The sequence below is a fragment of the Emydura macquarii genome, unplaced genomic scaffold, assembly GCF_026122565.2.
Source record: "Emydura macquarii macquarii isolate MOO-44397 ecotype Brisbane River unplaced genomic scaffold, CSIRO-AGI_Emac_v2 contig_306, whole genome shotgun sequence".
Lineage (NCBI taxonomy): Eukaryota > Metazoa > Chordata > Testudines > Chelidae > Emydura > Emydura macquarii.
Genome location: NW_027130443.1, coordinates 2441815 through 2461020, shown reverse-complemented (window position 1 = coordinate 2461020; position 19206 = coordinate 2441815). Strand labels below are relative to the sequence as shown.

Sequence of the window (19206 nt, the reverse complement as noted above, 5' to 3'; positions counted from 1 at the left end):
GGAGCCTTAGATAGTTTGCTAAACTACATTGGAAGCCCTTATTGAGCAGTGCAAGTGAGAGGATGGAAAGTTCCACATCGCCACTACAAATATATTGAAATCAAGTGATTTCTTCAGCTTTCTGCTTGAAAGGCTCTTTTTTACTATTAGGGAAATGTAGTGTGTTTACATTCTACTCTGCTCGATACGACCCAAACATACCTTTATCTTCAGGAATACTCATTGTTCTTAATTAAATTATTGGGGGTAAAAGCTGAGAAACTGAGTCACAAATTCACCCAATTTAGGATTAATTAGTTTTTTCCTTTATATGATTTCAGACAGAATTATTGTCCCTTATAGTGTCTGGACATACATTTATGCCAGGCAAATAAAAACAGACACAACACAGTTTATAAACATGCTCAATTTACCACATTCCATGACACCGGCAAGTTTTTCCACCTTCCATGATAGTTCTCACCTTCTCTAATCCTTTGTTCTGGTCTGTGACACTGTCTGGATTAGGGGTGACCATTTATAATTGATATCAGTATTGCAAAATTACGATAATTTGTACGACATACGCCATGTCAGGTACCATTGGAAAGGTTATAATTTGGTAAACATGATATTGTTTGTGTATGTCTCATCTATAACTTCCAGTACAAAGACATGTGTGATACATCTGTATCCAAACACTTGTGTTGTGCTACTGGGTTACACCCCCCCCCAGGCAGATTAGTGTCAGCACTGACAACTCATCGAGGGCCATCACCTATATAATGAGCCCAGTGAGAGAAGCCAGGATGGCACCTATGAGCCATCAGGACATGTAGGGACATGCCTGTGGTCAGGGGGACTGCAAGTGCCTTTTCCTGCCCATGTGCTGTGAGCTTGTGTTTGAAACAAGCCACGTGGCAGACCAGAGACTATAAAATGTAGCTTCACCATCTCCATCTTGTCTTCATTCTTGCTTCCTACCTTGGATCAACTCATCTACAACTGAAGCTATGAAACAAAGGACTGAGACCCATCCAGGTACTGGATGCACATCAGAGGAATTGTACAAGTCTGCAAACTCCACAGTTCTGCTGAGAATCTGATATATATGGACTTTAAAGTAATTTTGTATGTATCTGATTGCTTTGAACATTTAACTTTTTTCATTTGTTTATTTTCTTCTATAATAAACCTTTAGTTTTAGTTACTAAAGGATTGGCTGGCAGCGTGGTATTTTGGGTAAGATCCAAACTCATATTGATCTGATAGTATGGCTGACCCTTTGGGGTCAGGAGAACATTTTGGTAAAGGGAATAGAGTTTTAAATAACTTCTCTTTACTGGACCTAATTGCTGATAGGGAGCCAAAGACTGAAATGCAAGAAAGGAGGCTGTGTATTTTTTGTTGTAGCTTCTTGATAACCAGTGTGTGGCATTAGGCACACTGCAGTGTTAGCCACCAGTTTGGTAGAATCTGCTCTCCTTTTTGCAGCGTGCCCTGACCTTGACTTTTTCAGATTGGGTTACCCTGGGCAGAGATGGGTCACATGATCCATCAGTCCTGTTCTTCAGTTTCTGGTCAGGTGTTTCGCCAGTTTCAGCCCATATTCCGTTAGGTCATTTTATACATTTCTACATTACAGATTATTTAATCTTTTTTCCAGTTGGCTTTTAACACATCAGTGCTTTCAATTTTAGATAAACTGTGCATGATACATATGCAAGCTTCAGTTACCCAACTTCTATATTTTTCCTGCTGGTTTTGCAGTTTTTCAGTCATGTTGTTTTTGTGTCAGCCTGTGTGTTCCCAGAGAGGGGTGGGGGGGGCACTATTTATCATTACATGTTTCTTTATCTTTTACTTACATCTTCAGAAACAATGTTGTCAGCAATATCATTGTGAACAGATTAACAGTTCTATATAAAAGAACTGGCAAAGCCATACTTCTGCCAGCAATGACTTGACCTAAGTGTTGTCCCATCTGTACTCAATCACTATACATAACTACAAATAATTAAGATATAGTTAACAAAGCTTTTAATTTTACCATTAACAATTATTCATTTTATATTTCCGTGTTAAGTCTGTATATGTTTATGACAGGATACCTGGGGTACAACCTAGAACTATGAGACCACTGTGTCCCCTTTTAACTTTCCAGCCTAGGCTGTCTCTCTCAATGTTTTGCCAGTGACAAGCATTAAATCCCTTCAGGCACTGTTATCATTCAGCCACCAGCATGCAGAGGCACACCCAGCTAAGTTGTATGAAAGATCTCCAAGCCACTCATGAACTATGCACAGGGAAACACGAGCAAATCTCCCAAGCTTCTGGCTTTGCACCTCAGAAATATACCATCTTGCACTGTTCAAGAAAACGTCTTGAGCAGTGTAAGCTCATTAATTAGTTCAGCACTTCATCAAAGGGAAGTGGACATGCACCAGCCTTTGTAATCTGAGCAGATTCCCCAAGCACTTTAGATGAAACTTTTCTGGTAAGGATAAAACATTAAAATAAGTTTATTAACTACACAAAGTTAAATTTTAAGTGATTATAAGTGGTAGGCATAAAGGTGAGAGAGAGTTCCCTTAAGAAAATAAAAAGTAAACATGCATTCTAAGTCCTAAACTTTTAGACTAAGCAAGAGTTGAATCAAACAGCTTTTCTCACCCCACTGGATGTTGCAGGTAGGGTACAGTTTTTAATATACAGGCTGAATTTCCTTTTCAGCCTCAGACCAGTCTCCTCAATTCAAGTCTTTGTCTTCCTAGCATGCTTGTTGCCTTCAGCTTAGGTGGAGGAGGAAAGAGGCGATCTCATGGTGCCACTGTCCCTTATTTTACACTCTCAATCCATGGCCCTTGAAAGATAGTGGCCCAGGCATGTCTTGGTGGTCCTTGTTGAGTCACAGCGTTGAGGTGTGGTGTTTGCACAACTGTCTCTTACTGAATTGTAGATTTCTTCTCTACAATTCCTCTGCTCATCAGTGGTTGTTTAATGCCTGCCTGGGTGTGGGTCACCTTCTTTGTTGTCACTGGAGAACTAGTAGTGGGCAACTTCCAAATTCACAACATATTTCAGTAACAACCATACAGCAAAATCTCATATCTTCACATACACTAATGATATACATATTTTGACAGAACAATGGGTTTCAGCAGATCATGACCTTTCCTATGGGCTATGGCTACACTGATAGCAGCAAAGTCGCCGCCGTCAGATCGATTTCTCTGGATCGACTGAGCGGTCAGTGAAGACTCGCTCAGTCGATCCAGAAATCGGCGTACTAAGACCACCTTCACAAGTGATGTAGCACTGCGTTGACAGAAACGCGGTTTCCGTTGGCGCAGTGCAGTGAAGACGGCGTGCAGAAGAGAAGCAGAAAGTCGATGGGAGTTACGCAAGGTTTTTGCATAGCTTGTGTAACTCCCGTCGACTGCTGCCGAATCTCGGAGGTAAGTGTAGACAGGGTCATGGTATCTTGCATGGCATGCTTTGTATGAACTATGAATATGAGGGTTACAGGGTGCTACTTTGAGGTACAGTGAATCTTTTAGTCTATTAGAAAGGGGAGGGGGAGTTATGGGAAACATTCTTTGCCAGCATTTCTCATCTTCTTTAAACATGGGTGTTTCATTCAAAGTCTAGTTCTGTTTGTGAATCATTACAAAGCAACTTCATTAGAGGTTGTCTCAATTTTAGGGCTTTGATATTTAGTTGCTTTTAATGATACCCCAACAAAACATTTTGTGCTTTCAGGTGTATTGCGAGTATGGCATGGTACATGTTCTTTCGGAGAAGGGGAACAGTAAAGGAAAGGACTACTGTATCCTCTTCAACTCTCGGTGGGCCCACTTGCCGCATGACCTGGGAAAAGCTGTAAGTACCTAAATCAAGCAATGAAAGAAGAACATAGTCCAAAGACTCCCATATTTTAGGGAATCCCTTAAATCTCACTTGGCTCTGGTCAGGCTAGCAATGACTAGGATGTTTCTGTTTTATTTCAGAAATATTCTTTAATGATTTAGCCTCATGCACTTTTCCTAAAAGTCATAAATTGAAGTTAACCAGTGTACTATTGTAAGAGAACCTTCCTTTGTATCCCCTAAGCTTTTTAAGAAAGATGAAAATGGCACTCACCCATGGCAAATGGGGTGTTAGGTTCTTATATGTGCAAAGATAACCTTGTTTCTGTGAATTGAATATAAACAAATACTGTATAGCCTTCCTAATGTTTAGATGAAGAACTCTAGTGTGTCTTCAGAGGCTCGTAGTTCTGCTAAGGTGCTGTACAGTGAGACTAGATCAGTCTGGTCAGAGTTTACTGCTTAGAGACCATCAAACATACCTACCTATTGCCCAATTTATAAATATGAAGGAGGAATCACTACAATAAATTCTGCCACTCCTGATGTAGCCATCTGGCTCGATCAACATAAGGTGAAATTGTAGTTGCTGCTCTACACCACCCATACGAAAGAAGAACTGCTTTTTTCAGACCTCTGAGCAGCTTTAGGCTGAGAATCAAGTCAGTTTCACAGTGCTCCCTGAGAAAAACTGAGAGCAATGCTTGAGATTAAAGCATCAAAATGGGGATGGAGGAGCCGTAGATTAGTAGATCCCTCCCCAATGTCACAACTGCCAGGCATCTCCAAGGTGGCAGGAGGAGGGACTGAGCGAGGCTCTAAAATGTATTGTACACCTTCTACTCAGAAGCTCTGGAATATGGAGTATGGAGACCCTTGAGTGGGATCCAAGGACAATATTCTGGTAGGAACTGCAACGCTCCTTTTCCCTTTTCCTAACCACTTTGGTGGGAAGAGGCATAGCACCGGCTAAATTTCCCACCTGATCTTTCATACTGCACTTAGGCTAGTAGGTTTAGGGAGATTGTGATATTAATATTTTTGTGGGAAGAAGTGAAACAGAAAACACTGGAAAAAAAGTCGGAAACGCAGTGTAGGAAAAGATTGAGAGAGATAAGGGAGTGGAGAGGGGGAAGAAAGAAAAGAGGAAGCACCAAAACAAAAATCTATATAATCTGTTTGGGGAGAGGATGGGGCTGGGTGTAGAGGGGATAGGGAAAGGGAGGTGGGGCAGGAAAGGAGGGTATAACAACACCAAGAGACTTAGTGAGTTGGTTTAATTGATACTAAATAGTTGCTTTATATGTTACAATTAAATACAATACTTAACTGGTTTAACCTTTCAATTGCAAGGATGTGTGGTAGTAACAGGATTTTTCAGTCTGTCTAAGTAGGCTTAGCGATTGAGCTAATAAATATTGGCTACACTTTTCAAGCCTTGGAAATACATTAATTTTTTTCTTTAAGCAAAGGCTGCTTCTTGGGAGTCTTAAAATATAACTAAAATAATACCGAAAAGGACATCCTGTCCCAAATATGCCACACAATAGAGCAAAGTGGAAAAAGAAAACTTCTTGATTTTGTGGCTCAGTATTGTCACTGAAATGTATTGTGCTATGCTCTGGGTATAGTTAATATACTTCTCCCTGTGTCTGTAATATTCAATGAAAATAATATTAATGTGCACAGTTCTTAGAGTATATTCCAGATGCTGTTTTTGTTGTGTACCTTGATTTTTTTTTTTTTTTAAGGTATTGTGGAAGTAATTCCTTTTTCAAAAAGGGCACAGAGCAGCATAAATATGTGAATATCTGGGGCTGCTTGGCATAATGGGTAGTTAGAGAATGAACCTTTCGCTGATTGGGACCGAGGTCTGAATTCTCATTTTGTTCACATATGGAAATATTCCTTAGCACTTATCTGGTGCTTGATGGATTCAAAGTATTGTACAGATACTAATACCCACAAATCTCCTGTGATTTGTGTAGAGCAAATGTTATCCTCATAGTACAGATGGATGCACAGCAAGTAAGTGGCAAAGTTGGAACTCGGTGGCTCCTGACTCCCAAAGTTGTGCTCATTCATTTAGATCATGTTGTGTAATAAGTTTACTTGCTTCTTAGTCTTCGTTAATTTATATCACACCACCAGCAAATGGCTATGAAGGCAGCAAGCCTAGGAAAGCAGTGACTGCGCGAAGCAAGATTGTAATGGTTTGGCAAAGCTGTTGTTGAAACCAGTGGCAATCTGCACTGAACCTGCTTCAGGACAGAAATGTGCACATTAAATTTACACTTGGACTTGATTTTGTGTAAAAAAAGGCCCACACGGCAGAGCAGATCTTTGCAACAAAGTCACAGTATCCGCATAACCAATCTTATGTATTTCATTAAGGGTTTAATTTTGTAATCTTTTGAATTACCCAGTTCTAACCCTGTGAATACTGAGAAAGCAGCTTTGAGATTTAATTGGGGATTTCATGTTATTGTGCAGTATGTTGTAATGTGATAGTAATTTGATTTATTGGGATGCTGAAAATTGGAGATTTATTTCTCAAAGGTAACTTCATAAGAACATACATAACATAAGAACTGGCATAGCAGGTCAGACCCTGGTCCATCTTGCCTGGTATCCTATCTCTGACATTGGCCCATATCAGAGCTTCAGGGGGGAGGGGGGAGAACAGAGCAATTATGGAGTGATCCACCCCTCTCTTTCACTCCCAGCTTCTGGTATTCAGAGGTTGCGGGTTGTCCTGAGCTCGGCGTTCCATCCCTGATGAATAGCCATTGATGGACCTATCCTTCATAAACTTATCCAGTTCTTTTTTGAACCCTGTTATCTGGCCATCACCATATCCCATGGCATTGAGTTTCACAGGTTAGTTGTGTGAAAAACTACTTCCTTTTGTTTTTATTAAACCTGCTGCCTATTAATTTCATCAAATCATCCCTGGTTTTTGTATTGTGTGAAAAGGTAACTAATACTTCTCTATTCACTTTTTCCACACCATTCATGATTTTGTAAACCTCTATCGTATCCTCTCTTCGTTGTCTCTTTTCTAAAATGAACAGCCTTAATCTTTTTAATCTCTCCTCATATAGAAGCTGTTCCATACTGTTGATCATCTTTGTTTCCCTTCTCTGAACCTTTTCCAGTTGTGCTTTATCCTTTTTGAGATGGGGCGACCAGAACTGGACTCATGGGCACACTAGGGATTCATATGAGTGGCATTATGATATTTTCTGTCTTCTTTTCTATCTGTTTCCTAATAGTTCTTAACATAGTATTAGCCTTTTTGGCTGCTGATGTTGTGCATTGAACAGACGTTTTCAGAGAACTATACTGGTGACTCCAAGATCTCTCTCGGTTGGTAACAGCTAATTTAGAATCCATCATTGTTTTTTTGTGGGTGTGGGTGGAGATTGTTTTTTCCTATGTGCATTACTTTGCACTTATCAATTTAATCTGCCATTTTGTTGCCAATCTCATTCAGGTGGTGTTTTCTTATATAGTCAATTGTGAAATAGATCTTATTTTCTGTACTCCTAAAGAGTTTGCTGTTTGCTTCCAGTCTCTTGATCTGCACTCATAGTTGTTTTTTCTGGTCAGTTTAAATATTTGATCGGAGACCCCAAATTAAAATATTTGATCAATGCTGACTGTGGAGATTAGCAGGAAATAGGTTGATATATTACTCTGCTTCTTTAATGGTGTGGTTTCTTTGTCAAAGTAATAGCTTACTTTCAGAAGAGTCTTCAGTTCAGACTTAGTGTTCTCAAGGATAATGAAAGTTACCTCATTCACCTGGCCACACTGCATTCACTCAGATTGCAGCCATCTTTTTTTTCAGTTTGGAAGTGTGACTTCATATAGACTGAGTCCCAGAATGCAATACTCCACCCTGTACTGAGAGGGCTGCTTGGTTCAAGGAAGCATTGCATGCTGGGAACTGTAGTCTGTGAGGCGGGCACAACTGGTAAGCAGAACTTTGTGACATTAATTGGGACATACTTAAAAGTGAATCACTTTATTCTGAGTGATACAGCTAAAATGAGTCCTGGTTTATTGCTATTATCACGCCTCACATGAGGTCTTAATGTCCTTTTTTAAACCTTTGAGACTAGTTGACTGAGGCTTGATCCACAGAAGATTGAGGTGATGATGATGGAAACAACTGGCAAAAGTTTTCTTGGCCTCTTGGAGTGTCAGTCATATTTTTGGCTTGTATAACAGTCACTATGGCATTTCAAGATTAGAGTATTGCAGTGTACTGTACATGGTGCTGCACCTTATCAGCCCAAAAGCTGAAGCTGGTGCAGAAGGTGGATGGGGTCTGCTTGTTAAGTGGTGTCTCACCATGGGTAAAGGACACCAGTGCTCTGAAATCTATATTGGTTTCCCATGGGTTTCTGGAAGGAGTTATGGTGCATGTGTTTTATTGTATAGCCTAATAAGTCCTACATAAAATGTGGTCTGTCTCCATGAGATGCTGCCGTGCGTATGTTATGCTGCCACCCTTTAAATCTGTGGTATAGAAGGGAGAGAGCTACTTGGGGATGAGGCCCTTTCTCTAAGGGGGCCTTGACTTTGGGATTCACCCACCACTTGGCCCATAATAGTCCAAATCTCTTGACCTTTAGTGCACACAGTAGGGCTGTGGTTTGGGGATCTCGATAAGAATGTGGGGCATTTTACCGGGGCCATTAGGGTTTAGAAGGAGTCTGTTTTCTATGGGCAGATGCTCTGTGTGGAGAAAGGTCAACCAGTTCCACAGGTTGACTGCATTATATGAAGAAAAGCTTCCTTTTGTTCATTTTAAACCTGCTGCCTATTAATTTAATTTGGTGACCCTTAGTTTTTGTATTATGAGGAGTAAATAACAGTTCCTTATTTACTTTCTCCACACAAGTCACAATTTTTGTCTTCTTTCATATCTTCTTTAGTCATCTCCTTTCCAAGCTGAAGTCCCAGTTTTATTAATATTTCCTCATATGGAAGCTTTTCCATACCCCTAATCATTTTATTTGCCTGTTTCTATACCTTTTCCAATTCAAATATATCTTTTTTTTGAGATGGAGAAACCAGATCTACACATGGTATTCAAGATGTGGGCACACCATTGATCTATAAAGAGGAAATACAATATTTTCTGTCTTATTATCTATCCCTTTTCTATTATTCCCATCATTCTCATTCTGTTAACTTTTTAGACTGCCGCTGCACATTAAATGTATGTTTTCAAAGAACTATCCACAATGACTCCAAGATCTTTCTTGAGTGGTAACAGCTAATTTAGATAATTTCATTATTTTATATGTATAGTTGGGATTATGTTTTCTAATGTACATTACTTTACATTTATCAACATTGAATTTCATCTGCCATTTTGTTGCCCAGGTTATCCAGTTTTGTGAGATCTTTTTGTAACTCTTCGCAGTCTGCTTTGGACTTAATTATCTTGAGTAGTTTTGTATCATCTGCAAATTTTGCCACCTTAGTGTTTACCCCTTTTCCAGATCATTTATGAATATGTTGAAGAGTAAGGTCCCAGTACAGACCCCTAAGGGATACCACTATTTACCTCTCTCCATTCCAAAAACTGACCATTTATTCCTACCTTTTGTTTCCTATCTTTTAACCAGTTACTGATCCTTGAGAGGACCTTCCCTCTTCTCCCATGACAGTTTACTTTGTTTAAGAGCTTTTGGTGAGGGACCTTATCAAAGGTTTTCTGAAAATGTACGTACACTATACTAAGGTAATATCTTTTATTGAACCAACTTCTGTTGAGGTGAGAGAAATCTTTTGAGTTTACACAGAACTCTTTAGACCTGACGAACTTGTCTCTCTATGTTCATATGTTGAAATCAAAAGTAAACAATACATTTTTATGGCCAATACTACTTGTAACTTTCCAATCTTAAAATAAAGATAATCAAATATAATGCTTCTGGATATTAAACTGATCGTCATGAGGGTCAGAATAAAACCCATCTGGTCTAATCCCACCAGACTAGAATAGGTTATATATATATATATGTAATATATTCCAGTCTCTTATTGGATGACTTTTGCAAAAGCTAAACATGTTAAGGGCCTTGTCTCAGATACTACAGTGATGACCATGGTATGAGAATCTATATAGCCTAAAAGACACATGGCATCAACTGTTAGGACAATTATTACTTGAATAAATTAAAAACCTCCAGGAAGAGTGGTGTGACCACATACCTGGTTTAAATGCATTTCCAGTGGGTACCCATCAGTGTTCAGGGCATCACTCAGGAGGTCATCTAGTCCAACCCCCTACTCAGAGCAGGACTAACCTCAGCTAAATCATCCCAGCCAGGGCTTTGTCAAGCCGCATCTTAAAACCTCTAAAGATGGAGATTCCACCAACTCCCTAGGTAACCCATTCCAGTGCTTCACTACCCTAGTGAAAAACATTTTCCTAATGTCCAACCTAGACCTCCCCCACTGCAACTTGAGACCATTGCTCCTTGTTCTGTCATCTACTACCATTGAGAACAGCCTAGCTCCATCCTCCCTGGAACATCCTTTTAGGTAGTTAAAGGCTGCTATCAAATCCTCCCTCATTCTTCTCTTCTGCAGACTAAACAAGTCTAGTTCTCTCAGCCTCTCCTCATAAGTCTTGTGCTCCAGCCCCCTAATCGCTTTTGTTGCTCTCCGCTGGAGACTCTCCATCTTCTCCACATCCTTTTTGTAGTGGGGGGCCCAAAACTGGACACAATACTCCAAATGTGGCCTCACCAATGCTGAATAGAGGGGAATAATCACTTCTCTTGATCTGCTAGCAATGCTCCTACTAATGCAGATTTCTTTTGGCCCAATCCTCCAATTTGTTTAGGTCCATCTGTATCCTATCCCTACCTTCCAGGTATTTACCACTCCCCCAGCTTAGTATCATCTGCAAACTTGTTGAGGGTGCAATCTTCCCCATCCTCCAGATCATTAATGAAGATGTTGAATAAAATTGGCCCCAGGACCAACACTTGGGGCACTCCGCTTGTGACCGGCTGCCAGCTAGACATGGAGTCATTGATCACTACCCATTGAGCCCAATGATCTAGCCAGTTCTCTATCCACTTTATAGTCCATTTATCCAACCCATACTTCTTTAACGTGCTGATAAAAATACTGTGGGAGACTGTATCAAAAGCTTTGCTAAAGTCAAAGTATATCACATCCGCCACTTTCCTCACATCCACAGAGCCAGTCACCTCTTCATAGAAGGCAGTCAGGTTGGTCGGGCATGACTTGCCCTTGATGAATCCATGTTGACTGTTCCCTGATCACCTTCCTCTCTTCCAAGTGCCTTAAAATGGATTCCTTGAGGACCTGCTCCATGATTTTTCCAGGGATTGAGGTGAGACTGACTGGTCTTTGTTCTCTGGATCCTCTTTCTTCCCTTTCTTGAAGATGGGCACTATATTTGCCTTTTTCCAATCATCAGGGACCTCCCCCAATTGCCACGAGCTTTCAAAGATAATAGCCAATGGCTCTGAAATCATATCAGCTAAGTCCCTCAGCACCTTGGGATGCATTGCATCTGGCCCCATGGATTTGTGTATGTCCAATCTTTCTAAATAGTCCTGGACCTGTGCCTTCAGCACTGAGTGATGTTTTCCTACTCCCCATTCTGTGCCGCCCAGTGAACTCATCCATAGTTTTATTGCATGATGAAGAAAGTCGGGTACCAGCAGATGACTCTGAAGTTGTAGACATTGCAGATGATGGATGTTCATAACCCCTTATATGTAAGTTGGACCCTGAACCAAAAGCCACTCTCACTCAGAATATTACTCAATGAACTGCTTTTTAAAAATGAGATTGTAAATGAAAGATTCCTCCTACTGCAGCCGCCTCCAAAAAACAAAAGAACTCACAACAATCCAAGATGTCTGCTTGAGTAACCCACAGGCCTTTTGATCCGCAGTATTTTATTTGTTTAGCGACAGGGAGTCAGTTGCACAATGAATGTATTTCTGTTTATATCTGTCTGTGTACACATGCAAGAAGACAGAGCAAAGCCATTTACCTGAAGTGCCCAGAACCATCCAGAAGCAATAGCTGGTAGTCACTAGGCAGATGAGTGTTTTTTCCATTAGATGGAGAAGTATCAGTGTTGGTGGAATCTCAAATATTCGTAATTTGAGAACTGAGCTAAACATCCCTCAGATAGGGAGAAGCTATAAAATAGGAGTATGAGACCCTCCAGGTGGGCTCAATAGATGATCCTGATGAGATACACACTACATAGAGTATCTCTTGGAGTCAGAATCTGGGTCCCAATGACTGTGATGACTTTGCCCATCTCTTGCACCCAGTAGCAGTGATGGGCAAAGCCAGGCCTTTAATAGATGACCTATTGAGCCATATTTATAAAGCTTGACCTCAAAAGTTAGATGTTTTGTCCCCTGATTCTTTGTGTAGAAAAGCAGCCTTTAACTCAGTGTTTTTAATGGAGGCTCATGGAGTCATATATAGTAAAAATCTTAAATGACTCAAACTGTACCACAGAATCTCTATGAATAGAAATTCCATGCTTGAATAATAACAATACAAATATTTTGCCAACCACCTGACCATTGATGGTGATAGTGACTGTGAAATGCTCAGGGAAATTAGAGATGCTACAAAAAAAAATAATTATGGGAAATCTCAAGTATCCCCCTATTGACTGGGTACATGTTACCTCAGGATGTGATGCAGAGATGAAAAATCTAGACACTATTAATGACTGCTTCTAAGAACAGTTAGTCTTGGAACCCACAAGGGGAGAGGCAATTCTTGATTTAGTCCTAAATGGAGTACAGGATTTGATCCAAGAGGTGAATATAACTGACCCACTTGGTAATAGCAACCATAGTGTAATTAAATTTAACATCCTCATAGGGGGCAAATACCAAAGAAACCCACCACAGTAGCATTTAACTTCAAAAAGGGGAAGTACACAAAAATGAGAGAACTAATTAAATGAAATTTTTTTAAAAAGTCACGAGTGAAATATCTGCAAACTGCATGAAAACTATTTTAAAATACCATAAGAGGCTCAAACTAAATGTATATCCCAAATAATATATATATATATATTTTTAAAGGACCCAAAAAATACCACCATGGCTAACCAAGAGAGTAAAAGGGGTGGTTAGAAGCAAAAAGAAATCCCTTAAAAAGGGGACGTCAGAGCCTTTTGAGAAAAATAGAGATAAGCATAAACTTTGGCAAGAGAAGTATAAAAGTACAATGAGGCAGGCCAAAAAAAGAAGTTGAAGAGCAACTACCAAAGACACACAAATTAACAGCAAAAAAAAATTTAAGTCCATCAGAAGCAGGACACTGTCAAACAATTAGTGGGGTCACTGGACGATTAAGGTGCTAAAGGACCACTCCAGGAAGACAAGGCCATTGCAGAGAAGCTAAATGAATTCTTTGCATCAGTCTTCACTGAAGAAAATGATGTGAGGGAGATTCCTATGCCAGAGCCATTCATTTTAGGTGACATATCTGATTAACTGTCCCAGACTGAGGTGTCAGTAGAGGAGGTATTGGAACAAACTGATAACTTAAACAGTAATAAGTCACCAATAATGGTATTCACCTAAGAATTCTGAAGGAACTCAAATATGAAATTGCAGCACTATTAACTGTGGTATATTACCTATCACTTAAATCAGCCCCTGTAACAGATGAATGGTATATAGCTAATGAAACACTGATTTATAAAAAAAGGCTCCAGAGGCAATCCTAGCAATTACAGGCTGGTAAGCCTAACTTCAGTTGGCACATTGGTTGAAACTGTGGCAAGAACAGAATTTTCAGAAACATAGATGAACACGATATATTGGGGAAGAGTCAAACACCGCATTTGTAAAGGGAAATCATGCCTCACCAATCTATTAGAATTGTTTCAGGGAGTCAACAAGCATGTGAACAAGGGTGATCTAGTTGATATTGTGTACTAGACCTTTGGTAAGGTCCCACACCAAAGGCTCTTAAGTAAATTAAACTGTCATGGAATAAGAGAGACGGTCATCTCATGGATTGGTAATTGGTTAAAAGACAGGAAACAAAGGGTAGGAATAAATGGTCAGTTTTCACAATGAAGAGTGGTAAATAGTGGGATCCTCAAAGGATCTATAGTGGGAACCTGTGCTGTTCAACATATTAACAAATGATCTTGGAGAAGGAGGTGAACAGTGAGGTGGCAAAATTTGCAGATGATACAAAATTACTCAAGATAGCTAAGTCCAAAGCTGACAGTGAAGAGTTACAAAGGGATCTCATTAAACTGGGTTACTGGGCAACAAAGTGACAGGTGTAATTCAATGTTAATAAATGCAAAGTAGTGCACACTGGAAAACAGAATCCCAACTGTACATACCAAATGATGGGACCTAAATTAGCAGTTACCACTCAAGAAAGATCATGGAGTCATTGTGTACTCTGAAAACATCTGCTCAATGTGCACTGGCAGTCAAAAAAGCTAACGAAGTTAGGAGCCATTATGAAAGGGATAGATAGATAGACAGAAAATGTAATGACACTATGTACATCCATGGCACTCCCACACATTGATTACTTTGTGCAGTTCTGGCCGCTCCATAACAAAAAAAGATTCATTAGAATTAGAAAAGGTTTAGAGAAGGGCAATGAACATGAGTATTATGAAACAGCTTCCCTAAAAGGAGATATTAAAAAGACTAGGACTGTTCAGTTTAGAAAAGAGATGATTAAGGGGGGGATATGATAGACCTCTATCAAAGCATGAAAGGTGTGGAGAAAGTGAAGAAGGAAGTGTTATTCAGCCCGTTACATAACACACAAATCAGGAGTCACCCAAAGAAAATTAACAGGTAGGCATCAGGTTTAAAACAAACATAAGAAAGTACTTCTTCACTCAACGCAATGTCAGCTTGTGGAACTCATTGCCAGGGAATGTTGTGACATCCAAATGTATAACTGGGTTCAAAAAAGAAACCCATGCTCCGGGTCTCTCTAAACCTCTGACTTCTTGAAGGTTGGAGTGGATGACGGGGGATTGATCACTCTCTAATTGCTCTGTTCTGTTCATTCTCTCTGAAGCATCGGGCACTGGCCACTATCAGAAGATAGGATGCTGGCTAGATGGACCAATGGTCTGACCCTATATGACAATTCTCATGTTATTTATGTTTTATTTAAATGTTTTAAGGGATTATAAGTAATTTAGGCCTAAACATATTTTGTATTAAATTCAAATTTCATTTCAAATAGGTATATTTTTAAAAGAAAATTCTATTGTAATTTAAATAACAAAATAAAAAAAACAATTTTAAATAAAAATCCAAATTAAATTTACAAAATCCTATTTAAAAAAAAAGTTTTTATCTACTCTGAATTACATGGAAAGTCTTGCTCAGCCCTTGGATCTCTGGGATGGAGGATGTTCAGTACAGATGCAATTACTGGATAATTTAGCTTCTAAGCTCTCAAAGGTATTCACTAATATGTGCAGACTGAGATTTTTCAAAAGTTTACAACTTGTCTCAGTTTGAGCAAATATGCATGGGAATGGCAAAAAGCACATCACTGACACCAAGGCAACCTCCTCCCCCTTGCAAAATTTCAAGTCCCTACATCAAACATGGCATTGCTAATGTTTATCAATAAAACTGTTGTATTATTTTTAATAGTATTTTTTAACCTTATCAAAACATTTCTCCCTAATCTTCTTCTCGAAAATAGTTGAACTATTTTAACTGAAACTTTCCAAAATAATTCAGCCTGGGGCAGATGCTCCCTTTGAAAAATGTCAGACCAAATGGTTTGGCAAAGCTATAAGCAACTGAATACAGGATCTTATAATAGTAAGTGTTGGGCAAAGTTAACTACAGGTAGTGCTAATAGTACTGTCTATAATACAAGATAGGCAGCATGTCAGTTCTCATGCTACTGTGAGAACTCTACAACTTTCGTTTTCTGACTTGAATGTTCAAAGTAACCTTGACATCATGTTAATATAAATGCTGTGTTTTACTACACCTTAAATTCTGAAATTTGTGCCTATTCCTTAGATCCTGTAGTTTGTGTGCGTGCGTGCGCACACGCGCACAGAGGGATGGGGGAATTGTTTGTTTGTTTTGTAAATGGCAATTTTTGCGTAATATAAAGAAATTGAGTCATGTTTTTTCCTAAGACTTCATGTATAGTTTCTGCTCTTGGTTTTTCAATTAATGTTTCTTCCTCTACAGTCCCTCTTGCAGCTTCAGAATCAAACAACGTCTGTCCTGTGTTCTCCTTCTGATGTACCAGATGGGGGATTTAATAACAGAATCCCTATGGTGATGCGGGGAAACTGCACCTTTTATGAGAAAGTGAGACTTGCTCAGATCAATGGAGCACGGGGATTACTGATAGTCAGTAGAGAGAAACTGGTGAGTCTATTCCGAGTTATTGTCTGGCTTATTGATGTATTTCTGATGTCATTCCTGATGAGCTGAATTGTCTCAGTGCTTCCCAGAATTGCTATTTTTAGCTTATGTGTATTTGGGTTTTGTGACCTGAATGCTTTCTTCCAAGAATTAATGTTTCTCTGTGGGCACCTGATGACTTAGCATGCAGTAGTTTGGTCTTATTAGGACCTGTTCGAGGTGCTATGAAACTGCATATAAAGTTGCTGATGTTTGGGATTCCTCTTCTTAGCAGAAAATATATGGTCGTTCCTAATATACTGCCCGAATAATGGCTATTTTGTGAGTAACTTTGTTAAATTTTTTCTTTGAGGCATTTAATGTTTGTTAATTAAGCCAGCGGTTTTATTCGCACAAGTAGTGATGGTTCCCAGTGAGACCTGTGTATATATAATGCCTCTCGGTAGGTGGGTAGAGTCTAATCTATCATAAAACACTTGGCTAAAACAATGAAACTGACTACTTGGACCTCTACAGTATATTGATATTTGTGTTGTGTCTTAGCATTCAAAAAGACTAATTCAACAAAGTACACATCAATATGACTTCTGAGTGTCAGCACTGGAAATACATGGCTGTCATAGAATCACACGCCATTCGTGGAACAGATGTTGCATGAAGAATGAGTGTTGCCTTTTTCTGTTATGCCCTGTAGTGACTGATGTCTGTCTGGTTGCAGAACTACTGGAGTGTGACATTTTGTTAGAAATGCCTTGACATCTTTTTTCAGTTTTATGAGTTAAACTATAAAAAGAGATCCTTTTAATATAGGATTTGACTAGAGAATGGTACCACAATGTGGACATGGATCCATGATAGTTGTCCCTTGTATCATCAGAAAGTTAAATCTGACCTCATCATGGAAAACTTCTTGGAGTTTAAAGCTGTCCTTTTGGGGAAATGCTCATGTGCATCTTTATTGTTTAAAGCAACATATCAGCCTGAGTGCTGGGTCTTAAAACCTTACCATAAAATGCCATTTTGGAAATACATTTTTGTATTTCCAGTGAAATAACCATTTCTTGTTTTCTGAGGCCTTTGTGAGAAATGGCTGTTGTAAACTTGCCCAAGTGAATGTAATAATGAAGGGTTAATTAGCTCTGTAGTTGATTTGGAGAGTAAGGGGGCTACAGGTGCTATTGTAAGATAAATAATGTTCTTAGACGAACAGACAATGGTTTGCACGTCTCTGTAATGGATCTTTTCTGCTTTGGTAAATGTGATACTGAAGTCAGGGTGTAGCCATCTTTTGCATACATAAAACAGTGTGTGATCCTAAATTACGTTATTTTATCTACTGTGAGAGAAAAGGTTTATTAATCTGCGTCTCCTGCCTACACAGAATGGATGTTGGTTTGAGATGCTGGTGTCTCAGACACAGACTGAAGGACACTAGATAGATTTGTATTATTATGGACAGTAAACCAACTTCTTGTAACTTTTACTGTTTTCTGTTAGGCATTTGATTTATTTTCTGCATAATCCTCCTCCTGTTATAATCTCGAATGTTAATATGTCTTGTTCTTTTCAAAAACTTATCAAAATGGTTAGAAATAGACCAATAGACCTTTATCTCTACTAAAGAAATACACCTGGTCTACAAAGACTTCTGTTCTTACCCAGTCTGCTCTGACTTTCAGACTCCCCCAAAAGGTAACTGGAGTCAGTATGAAGAGATTGATATTCCCGTGGCTCTGCTCAGCTACACTGACATGCTAGATATTGGAAAGGTAAATGCTTTATAGAACACGTTCACATATACCTGCTGAAATGTATCATGCCACAGCAATGTGTTTGCAGTGCACTTCAGAAGCTTTTTAAGATGGGCACTTTTCTCAATGAGTGAATGGTTACTGTAAATCAATAAGCTTATTTTTTCTGTCTTAAGTATCCACAAAAATGAAATTTTCTACAGAGAGGTTTATGCTTTATCTTCAGTATGAAACCCAACTGGCACTAAATGTGATGGGTAGTGATCAATGGCTCGATGTCTAGCTAGCAGCCGATAACAAGCGGAGTGCCCCAGGGGCTGGTCCTGGGGTTGGTCCTGGGTCTTCATTAATGATCTGGAGGATGGGGTAGATTGCACCCTCAGCAAGTTTGCAGATGACACTAAGCTAGGGGGAGTGTTAGATACCCTGGAAGGGATAGGATACAGAGTGACCTAGACAAATTGGAGGATTGGGCCAAAAGAAATCTGATGAGGTTCAACAAGGACAAGTGCAGAGTCCTGCACTTAGGACGGAAGAATCCCATGCACTGCTACAAACTGGGGACCGATGGGCGAGGCAGCAGTTCTGCAGAAAAGGACCTGGGGGTAACAGTGGATAAGAAGCTGGATATGAGTCAGCAATGTGCCCTGGTTGCCAAGAAGGCTAATAGCATATTGGGCTGCATTAGTAGAGCATTGCCAGCAGATTGAGAGGGAAGTGATTATTCCCCTCTATTCGGCATTGGTGAGGCTGCATTTGGAGTATTGTGTCCAGTTTTGGGCCCCCCACTACAAAAAGGATGTGAACAAGTTGGAGAGAGTCCCGTGGAGAGCAACAAAACTTATTAGGGGGCTGGAGCATAAGACTTACGAGGAGAGGCTGAGGGAACTAGGATTGTTTAGTCTGCAAAAGAGAAGAATGAGGGGGGATCTGAGAGCAGCCTTTAACTACCTGAAAGGGGGTTCCAGGGAAGATGGAGCTAGGCTGTTCTCAATGGTAGTAGATGCCAGAACAAGGAGCAATGGTCTCAAGTTGCAGTGGGGGAGATCTAGGTTGGATATTAGGAAAAAGTTATTCACTAGGAGGGTGGTGAAGCACTGGAATGGGTGACCTAGGGAGGTGGTGGAATCTCCATCTTTAGAGGATTTTAAGCTGTGGCTTGACAAAGCC

General features: G+C 39.7%; 1 protein-coding gene across 3 annotated transcripts in view; it reads left to right on the top strand.

Moving 5' to 3' along the window:
• SPPL2B (signal peptide peptidase like 2B) overlaps positions 1–19206 on the top strand; it is a 66650-nt gene that overhangs the window by 20695 nt on the left and 26749 nt on the right. For 2 of the 3 annotated variants that reach the window (XM_067556957.1, XM_067556974.1), the window contains exons 2-4: positions 3742–3861; positions 16106–16288; positions 17965–18054. In XM_067556957.1, coding sequence (XP_067413058.1) covers positions 3742–3861; positions 16106–16288; positions 17965–18054 — 393 coding nt within the window. Of the gene's footprint in view, positions 1–3741; positions 3862–11082; positions 11239–16105; positions 16289–17964; positions 18055–19206 lie in introns of those variants that run through there. The other variant, XM_067556966.1, reaches the window with a different exon arrangement.